Genomic DNA, 9,459 nt, shown 5'->3' on the forward strand with positions numbered 1-9,459 from the left:
TAAATTGTTAAAAACCTAAACTGAGACAGGTCGCATGATAAATTATTTTTTTTCTTGACCCAATAGGATGGGGCTGTCGCTTAGTACCATATTAATAAAATTGTATGTTTCTGTAGGCCTTCCAGAGGCAAGTCCACGAGAGCCTAACCCAGCTGGAGTTAATCAATAAGCAGTATCGGCGCCTGGCCAGAGAAAACCGCACTGACTCTTCCTGTCATCTGAGGGAGATGGCTCACGATGCCAATCAGCGATGGGACAACCTTCAGAAGAGGGTGGCATCCATCCTCCGCAGGCTTAAGGTACATGCATTATTACATTCATGATTTTTTTATTCAAATCTAATTTCATTCTTACATTTTTTTTTCACTTTTATGTTAGATCATGGTAGCATCCGTGTGTTCTGTTAAATCAATGACTAATGAAACTTAATTTATACATACATTATACTTGCACCATGTACAAGTGTAGATAATTCTAACAGCAGCATCTCTATTTCAAATGTACAGCACTTTATTAGTCAGAGAGAGGAGTTTGAGACAGCCAGAGATGGCATCTTGGTGTGGCTGACAGAGATGGACCTGCAGCTGACCAACATCGAACACTTCTCCGAGTGTGACATTCAGGCCAAGATCAAACAACTCAGGGTGGGTTTGTCACAATGATCCAGACTTACATGGTCTGAAAAGTATTTAAGAAAAAATCATACTTTCTTTCATTTATATTGACTATGTGTGTATATAGTTTTAGATTTAGGTTTTAAGTGTTGACACTTGAGATTGTCTTGCGCAGATTTTATTTCTGTAGCAGACTGACAAAGCCAGCTACAAACTGGTTCATTGTTGACCCATTTCAAAAGTGACAACTCATATATTCAGATATTTGTGAAGAGCAGACTAACTGATATTGCAAGATTACTTTTTCATGTCATACTGAACATTGAAATTATTAAATCAAAGTAACATCTGTGAAAGGGCGTGCGTTTTGAAATTAAGAGAACCTTGTGTCTTGTATGAAAACAGAATTTGTTCATCTGTTCTCTCCCCCCTCCGGTCCCACAGTCGTTCCAACAGGAGATCTCCCTCACTACAGCCAAGATCGAACACATCTTCCACCAGGGAGAAGCGCTGATAGAGAAGAACGAGCCTCTGGATGCTGCTGTCATAGAGGAGGAGCTGGAAGAGCTGCAGCGCTACTGCCAGGAAGTGTTTGGTCGTGTGGAGCGCTACTACAAAAAGCTCATTCGCCTTCCTGTAAGACCAGAGATTGAGAGCATAGAAAATATTTCACAATCTAGTGTGGCTTGATTTCAGGCACCAAATAAGGGTCTAAATGTCATCTTTTACACAACTCAAATCATCAGCTCAAACTGTTGTTATGTAAATGTTTTTTTTTCTTCAGCTTGCAGATGATGATACCGAAGTGTCATTCTCGGACCGCGAGCTGGAGCTGGACGAGCCTGGTGATTTGTCCAGCCTACCATGGGGCGAGCGTTTGGGGGATGGCTTCCTGTCACCTCTACCCTCCTCCGGCCGCTCAGCCTCCCTGGCAGCCCAGTTCCGAACTGAGCGCTCGGGCAGGGACACCCCAGCCAGCGTGGACTCCATTCCCCTGGAGTGGGACCATGACTACGACCTGAGTCGCGGGCTGGAGAGTGCCAGCAGGGCCCTGAGAGAGCAGCAGAGTGAGGAGGGAGACTTCCTCCAGCGGCCTGCCTCAGCCTTGTCAGGTTAGTTTCCAAACACAGACAGCATTACACAGCATTCTTAAAGTTAAAGAGACAACTGAGACTTTTAACATCTTGTAATTTCTGGAGTATGAGCTATGGTGGCTATTTTTGAGATGTAGTAAACAGAGAATGTTTTAAGTAAGAGGGGAGAGCATCCTTTAATCCAGTGGTTCCCAACCTTTTTGTGAACCTTTTGTGATCCCTGAAGCAAGTTTCTAGTTGCCACACCACAAGTCTTTGTTTGTTGTGATCAGTTCCACCATGTCTTAGGTTGATTTCACTTGAATAATTTCACTTGAATAATTGTTAGTAGGTGAATTGTGGCTAATTCAGGCTGGAATAATTAAAACTATCCAGTATTTAACAAGAAAAAAGCAAAGATCTGATACAAGTTAGAAAAAAATAATTCAGATATGTTTAGCGGAAAAACATTTTTCTTCCTCACTGTCCAATTCATCATCTTAGAATCTCTGGCATCAATCCAGCTAAAGTGTACTTGAGCAAGACACTACATGCCAAACATACTAAGGTGCAGTTCAATGGCCTCCCTTGACCTATGCTCTCCATGAGGAGGTGGAAAATAAGAGTTTGTCTACTAAGCAAGTTCATGACTAAAATCTCAGCTCACGATTTGGATTTTAGCCATGGACCAAGACATATTTGCTTATACTTAACATGGTTTATTTTAGCTGCTGGATGGGTAAGGTTTGTCACACATCAGTTTGTGTATCACCATACAGTGTATTTTCCTGTGACTGAAAACTGGCAAAATCCCTCTATCTCGTGGTGCATCAAACAAGGTTAAAAACAGCAGATTAATACCAGGTTAAATTAGTTCATGAGGTCAAACCGTGTAATGCCACTGCTGAATGTGTGTACTGTTTAATGTTTCTTCCAGATGTAGTGATCCCAGAGAGCCCAGAGGCCTATGTTAAAGTTACAGAACAAACACTGAGGTCCTCCACTGGTAGGCAACAGCAGACCTCAGCATGCCAAGTGTTTGGGGGTAGAAATAACAGCTGCACACTGAGTGATACCACACTCATAGCCTATTCACTGGCTTTGGACTTTGATTTGTGTTGATTTCCTCTCTTACACAGACTTTGGGCACACACTTTAATCAATGGAAACACTTTCTAACACTGGGGGATAGGGTCAATTCCATTTTTATTTCGTCAATTCACTGGTTCTGCTTTGGTTTCTAATTCAGCAGAACTGAAATGGAATTCAGCCTAACCCTTCTTTCTAACTGGCTTTCTTACTTTTGTTTGACTTGCGGTGTGCCGTGTATCTAACCTCTTCAGATTTTTTTGATGTGCTATTTGTGTTTCAGAAAAGCATGTTGTTTTATTGTCACAATGAACAAGTCTGAACTTCTTGCTGAAGGGATTGCAGATTTGTTTAAAGTAAACTTTTAAAAGGCTCCGTTCACACAGAGGCACATCAATTATTTTGAACTCTGTATTTCAAATGAAGGATGCATTGCAAGCAGGACAGGATAGCACTGCAATGAGGCTGAGTGTGTGAGGTGGAAAAAAGTTACACTTTTCAGGAAATGCAGCAATGATCACTTGTCAAACTGCAACTGGCACCATGAGTGACAAGTGTTTGGGAAACCAATCTGCATTTCTATCTACTTCTTTCAATTCATTCTTTGCTCTCCACGTCTTGTGTTTCTCTGTCCGAACGGGGCCTTATCTTTTTTCGGGTTGTAGAGAGTATTTCAGTTAAGCATTACGATACCATATTTGATCATAATCTGCAAAAATAACCAGTTGATGTTGTGTCTACAGGAGAGGATGCCTCTACAGACTCACATATTCACTCTCTGGATGCCAGCCGTTTCCACCTGCAACAAACGGACAGCAGCCGCAGCCGCACACCCACAAGCACAGAATTGGATGCGTCGTACATGGGATATGTATGTGTTACTCTTAGAGCTAAATGAGGCCAAAAAAACCACATCATTAAACCTTGTTAATTGCACCGAACTGTACATTAAGTGATAATTAATTTGGTTTTGTCTACTGATATGCAGACCTAAAAGACTAATGTTTATTTATGTTTTGAAATAATGTCCAGTCATATTTTGTTAGCTTATCACCAGCCAGTAATATTACTTTCACCTTTAGAGACTTACTTGATATACCAGTTTAAAATTCTTTGTCATAAGGTTGAAATGTATGTCTTATCCTGAAATATGTAATATAATCTGCTTACATGGATTGCACTATACAAAATAGTATGTGTAACCTGTAACCTAACACACATCCATTCTGTAGATGCGGCTGCTGGGTGAGTGTCGGGGCAGTATTGACACAGTGAAGAGGATGGGCTCTGAGCTGAAGGAGGAGGAAGACGTGGTGTCTGGACTGGCAGATCCCAGTAGCTCAGAGTCTCAGACATCAGGTAATACTGCATCCCAACCTATCCTGCATGCATATATCCTACATTACCATAAATTCAAATTCATGTATATGAAAGGTAACAATGCAAAATGTTGCTCAGCTTTTATCCAGTGGGATACAGTGGGTGAACTTAGCTTACATAGTATATAATTTTTTTCGTACACCCTGTAATCTAGGAGTGATTGAGCGCTGGGAGCTCCTGCAGGCTCAGGACCTCAGCAAAGAGATGCGTACAAAGCAGAACCAGCAGCAGTGGCAGCAGCTGAACTCTGACCTGAACAAAGTTTGGACTTGGCTGGGAGAGACTGAGGAAGAGCTGGAGCAGCAGCGGAGGCTGGACCTCTGTACGGATATCCAGACAATAGAACAGTGCATCAAAAAGCTCAAGGTATTATTGTTTTCTTTTTGGTAATACATTTGCATGGCATGTTTCCTTTTAAATATGTAACATGTTCCTTTCTTTTTGTCTGTTAAAGCAAAAAAATATTAAAAAAAAACATTGTAAGAATGTTGACATTATGAATTGTAAACAATCAGAATCAATTTTTTTGCAATAAAGTGTACAACATGACATGGGCGTAGTCCTCAGAAATTGATTGACAAGCCAGCTCCACAGCCTCAGCACTTTTTCCAACATGTTGGTTTAGTTGGAATCAAAAGGGGTTTTAAAATAATTTGCCATCTCCTAATTCTATGTTGACAATTCCTGCTACTCAATTGGCTATCTGATTTCAAATTGATAGAAGATTAAACATAGCAACTTGATGCCTGTGGTTAGCTTTGTTGGTTTACACGCTTGTGTTACATCCTTTGTACGTTGCTGTGGATGACTGCATTCATTACCTGTGAAATGTCTACAGGAACTGCAGAAGGCGTTTGACAAACGCAAGGCTATTGTGATGTCCATCAACCTATGCAGTGCTGAGTTCATGCAGTCAGACACAGAGGAGTCCCGAGATCTGCAAGCCAAACTGAAAGACATGAACATCCACTGGGACAAACTGGGGAGCTCACTGGACGAGTGGAGGTCTTCGTTACAGGAAGCTCTCATGCAATGTCAAGTAAGTGCCAGACATCATGCTTAGACCCAAAATCAGGAGAGTTGCTCTGAATGTTAATGTTAGATTGTTTCATAGAGCTGTAACCATGCAGTTGAATCTCTACTTTCCTGATCCACATCTGACTAACAGGACTTCCATGAGATGAGCCATGGGCTGCTGCTCTGGTTGGAAAACATTGACCGCAGGAGGAATGAGGTGGTTCCCATTGACCCCATCCAGGACAGTGACACTCTCCACGAGCATCATAAAACACTTACGGTACAGAACTATAGTCTTTACAGTGCATAAATCAATATGAATATAAGAATCATTCGTGAGATTTTGGGTCATATTTTAACTCCCACATAAAAACGTTAGTGGCTTCTCATCCCACCCCTACAGTATCTTGTCTTTCCTGTTACCCTCTATTGGACAGCAATTAATAATATTTTAATAATCTTAATTGATGATATCTTTGTGTAAATTACAAATCATTGCCTTCAAAGCTGTAAAATGAATACACCAAAATAGGGGTTACTTTTCTTTTTTTTTGGGTTTTTTTGGTGGGTGGCTTTTCTGCCTTTTTTAATTTTTGACAGGACAGTTAGGTGAGAAAAGGGAGAGTGAGGGGGAAGACATGCAGGAAATTGTCACAGGTCGGATTTGAATTCTGGACCTCTGCGTCGAGGCATAAACCTCTCAGTACATGTGCGCCTGCTCTACCACTGACCAGCCCGGCCACACAGGGGTTCCTTTTTTTTAAATCATTCATTGGATCATGAATAAAAACAGTGTATTTCGACCAAACACTTGATTTAAGATAGTTTAGGACACTGACAGTGAGCCCAGGCAAACATAGGCATACATCCTGATTAAACGCTATGGATCAAAGTACCCTAACACCTATTCCAAATATAAGAGGAATGTATAAATAATTCTAGTTCTCCTGCTGTTTTAGAGTTCATGTCTCAAATTAACAATCCCCACAGCAAATCCGCCAGGAGCTGCTGGACTCCCAGCTCAAAGTTGCCTTGCTACAAGACATGTCCCTCCAGTTGCTGGTCAACTCTCAGGGCAGCGACTGCCTGGAGGCCAAGGAGAAGGTTCATGTTATTGGGAACCGCCTCAAACTGCTGCTAAAGGAAGTAACCCGAGACCTCAGAGAGCTGGCCAAGATTCTGGACATCACAAGCAGTCAACAGGTAGATCTTCACTTACTATATACCTGTGTGGCGTTACCTGTACGGCCCTGATACTTTTGATACTTTTTTAAACAGGTTTTGTATTTACTTTGTTTTCCAAAGTAGATTCATGAAAAGTCATATAAAGGTTTTGATATTGAATAAAACTGAAGACTTCAGCTTTTGTCTGGCGGGGGGGGGAGCAGATATTTTTGTTGAAGGTCCAGATTTGGTCCACAGGCCGCTACTTGCCTACCACTGTCTGATATTTCATGCGTCTCTCTCTTGCTTTCTCTCTCTTTGTGTAAATGTTTGTCAGGATCTGTCATCTTGGTCATCTGCTGATGAGCTGGACACGTCCGGTTCCCTCAGTCCTCTATCAGGAAGGAGTACACCAAGTCAACGACGATCGGTAACGTATACATCTACCTGTACATGCTGCTCTATGAGAAGCCAGGTGTTCAGTTACCCCTCTGAGACAGTGCATACAGCACCTTGTTCCCCAAATGCCCCATTGAAGGCCATATTCACCACTGCCATTCCAAGATCTCTCCTCTCCTCCACACCTTTCTACACCTTCACAACCTGCTCTACACTCCCTCCCTCTGAATTCTGAACTTTTTCCAGCCTGTTACTCTTTTTGCACGTCTCAGAGCAAATTCCTGCAAGAGAACTGGGTAATCCTTTCTTTCTAACTTTTTATTTCCTCTTTCTTTTTCGTGGATGACTTTTTCAGTTCTGCCCTAGCTGTCACTTTTTCTCTTTCAGTTTTTCCACACTAAAAACAACTTCTGTCCTACAAAACTTTTTTTCCCCCAATAGACTTTCCTCTTACTTCTACTCACTCCAGTTTTCGTGTGATCCCTGTAGTGTTATTCTTAGGAATACTGGCTATCATGAAACTGCTAAATGTACAAAAGGAGCATAGAAACTGTGGTTTTATAATGTAGAAAGCATGAAATCATATTTGTTTAATATTGTAGGCTGGACAGGAATGAGAAAGCAATATTTGTTGCATCAGAATTGATTCATTATGTATCTAAATATCATTCCAAATAAGCAGGCTGCTTATATTATGTGTATGTTACTAAATGTCACTGTTATCAAGAAGTCAATGCATCATATTGCATACTTTGTAGCGCCCTATTTGCAGTCAGTTTGTTGCATCACTTCAAAGTAGCCGTGCACTTTGAAAAGCCAGATTCCTTGTTATCATGGGTTACAAAATCTACCTTCACATATGATTTTGTTGCTGCTCTTCTTTCATTTTGGGATTTCTTTTCATCGGTAGCTTTGTCTTGATTTGCCTGGACTGAAACATACTTTCTTTCTTTTACCCACCGCCCCTCCCCTGTTCATTGCAAACAGCAACGGGGCAAATGTAGTCTGTCACAGCCTGGACCGTCTGTGAGCAGTCCTCACCACAGGTACCTTTCTGTCGGTTTCTAGCACAACCAGAAGATAATGGAACTCATCAGCCCATGATGCACTTGGAGGCCGATTCATGCTTTCGAATCCTCCCCTACAACAGCTGTGTTTTTAAAGAATAAAAAACATCCCAATTTCAGTTTTTTTATTAGCAGCTCATGATAGTGAATTCCATCATCTTCTCTAAGTCTAGACGCTCTGTGTAGGCTCTGTGATGAGGTGCAATGCAGCCCACACATCCTTAATAAAAGAGTTTCACAAGGGATGGTGCAAGGCCTCTTTTCCACCAATGTCCTTGGCTGCTTAATATTGCTAACCAGAGGGCATTTCTTGCGTATAACACAAATATTTCTGTATATCTAACACTCCCTCACTGTTACTGAGCTCACACACACACGCACCCTTTTTCTCAAATGGCGGAGCCAGTACTTGTCTGCAATGAACAATGCAAAGGCTGCAGTTTCACTTTCTTTCTCGCTCTCTCTCTCTCTCTCTCGTGTGTGTGACATTTCTTCTGCTGCTGCTATCTCACCAACTATCCACCATCTTCCCCCCCTCAGTCTGTCATCTGTGAGTCTCAGGTCTCCATTTGTGAAGTGGTAAGGGGCACTTTTGGTAACAACGTAGGACAACCTGAGTGTAAATCATACATCATTAATGTCCATGCATTCCTGGTGTCAGGGATCACTTTAATAAAATACATTTAGAGAGTACAGCAGGCCTTTTTCCTCTTAGTTTAAGGAAATAAATCAATTGTTTTTTCACAGTAGGTAGGTGTGAGTAAGCTTCTTTACAATAATTACCTTTAACTGACCATGGCTTCTAAACTTTGAGGCTGAAAGAAGACAGTTTTAACTGAGGATGATGGTGGCTGTAAAGAATATAGTTAAACAGTATGACACTTTGGGAAATATGCTTATTTGTTTTCTGGCTGGGAGCTGTCTCTGTTAGAGCTGGATAGCTGTTTCTCCCAGCTTCCAGACCTATGCTTAGCTAGGCTAACCGTCTCTTGGCTCTAGCTTCGTATTTAACATACATAGATCAATCGTCTCATCCAACTCTCAGCAAGAAAGCAAATTAATGTATTTCACAAACTATTCCTTTAAAAAAAGCTAAGCTAAACTACCTTGTCAAAGGTGCTGTTTCTAATTGCTATGCTCTTCTTGCCTCGGCATGCTTTGCACTTTTCAAAAGGACTTTCAAAAAGTCCTAAAAAAAAAAATCAGATTATTCAGCTGATACTTGCAGCATGCCGTTTGTCTTTTGTCTAACATCCTTATCAAAGGAATGCAAGCTCATGTATAAAATGTATTTGTTTGGGCTAGGATTGTACAGTATGTATGCGTTTGTGACTGTCTTTGCACCTGTGTTTATCCACCCAGTCTCAGTCAGCATGTAGATCACAGTGTGAAACATTGTCCCAACATTGCTTTGAACTGTGTTGGCGACGTCTTTTGAACATAGCATGGTGCTTATAAGCACTGTCACCCAGTTCCCCTGGTCGCTGAACTGAGATCTTATTTGGATTGAATATTGGTAGACTACACCTAAACAATGAAGCCGTGTGTAGAAAAGGATATTAGATTACAGAGATGTTCAAGTGAAGTTTGTTTTTTGAATTAGACTAATTTCAATTTGAATTTATTTTCGTGAATAGAAAAGGAAAACACATTTTA

General features: G+C 41.2%; 1 protein-coding gene across 1 annotated transcript in view; it reads left to right on the forward strand.

Moving 5' to 3' along the window:
* Positions 1–9,459, forward strand: part of syne1b (spectrin repeat containing, nuclear envelope 1b) — an 80,846-nt gene that overhangs the window by 70,016 nt on the left and 1,371 nt on the right. Inside the window, exons 132-144 of the mRNA XM_028565788.1 lie at positions 117–299; positions 507–644; positions 1,059–1,250; positions 1,399–1,726; positions 2,625–2,693; positions 3,520–3,647; positions 4,009–4,135; positions 4,311–4,522; positions 4,995–5,195; positions 5,325–5,453; positions 6,164–6,376; positions 6,675–6,767; positions 7,724–7,782. Of these exons, the coding sequence (XP_028421589.1) occupies positions 117–299; positions 507–644; positions 1,059–1,250; positions 1,399–1,726; positions 2,625–2,693; positions 3,520–3,647; positions 4,009–4,135; positions 4,311–4,522; positions 4,995–5,195; positions 5,325–5,453; positions 6,164–6,376; positions 6,675–6,767; positions 7,724–7,782 (2,072 nt within the window). The remainder of the gene's footprint in view (positions 1–116; positions 300–506; positions 645–1,058; positions 1,251–1,398; positions 1,727–2,624; positions 2,694–3,519; positions 3,648–4,008; positions 4,136–4,310; positions 4,523–4,994; positions 5,196–5,324; positions 5,454–6,163; positions 6,377–6,674; positions 6,768–7,723; positions 7,783–9,459) is intronic.

Source organism: Perca flavescens, chromosome 20, assembly GCF_004354835.1.
Source record: "Perca flavescens isolate YP-PL-M2 chromosome 20, PFLA_1.0, whole genome shotgun sequence".
Classification (NCBI taxonomy): Eukaryota; Metazoa; Chordata; class Actinopteri; order Perciformes; family Percidae; genus Perca; species Perca flavescens.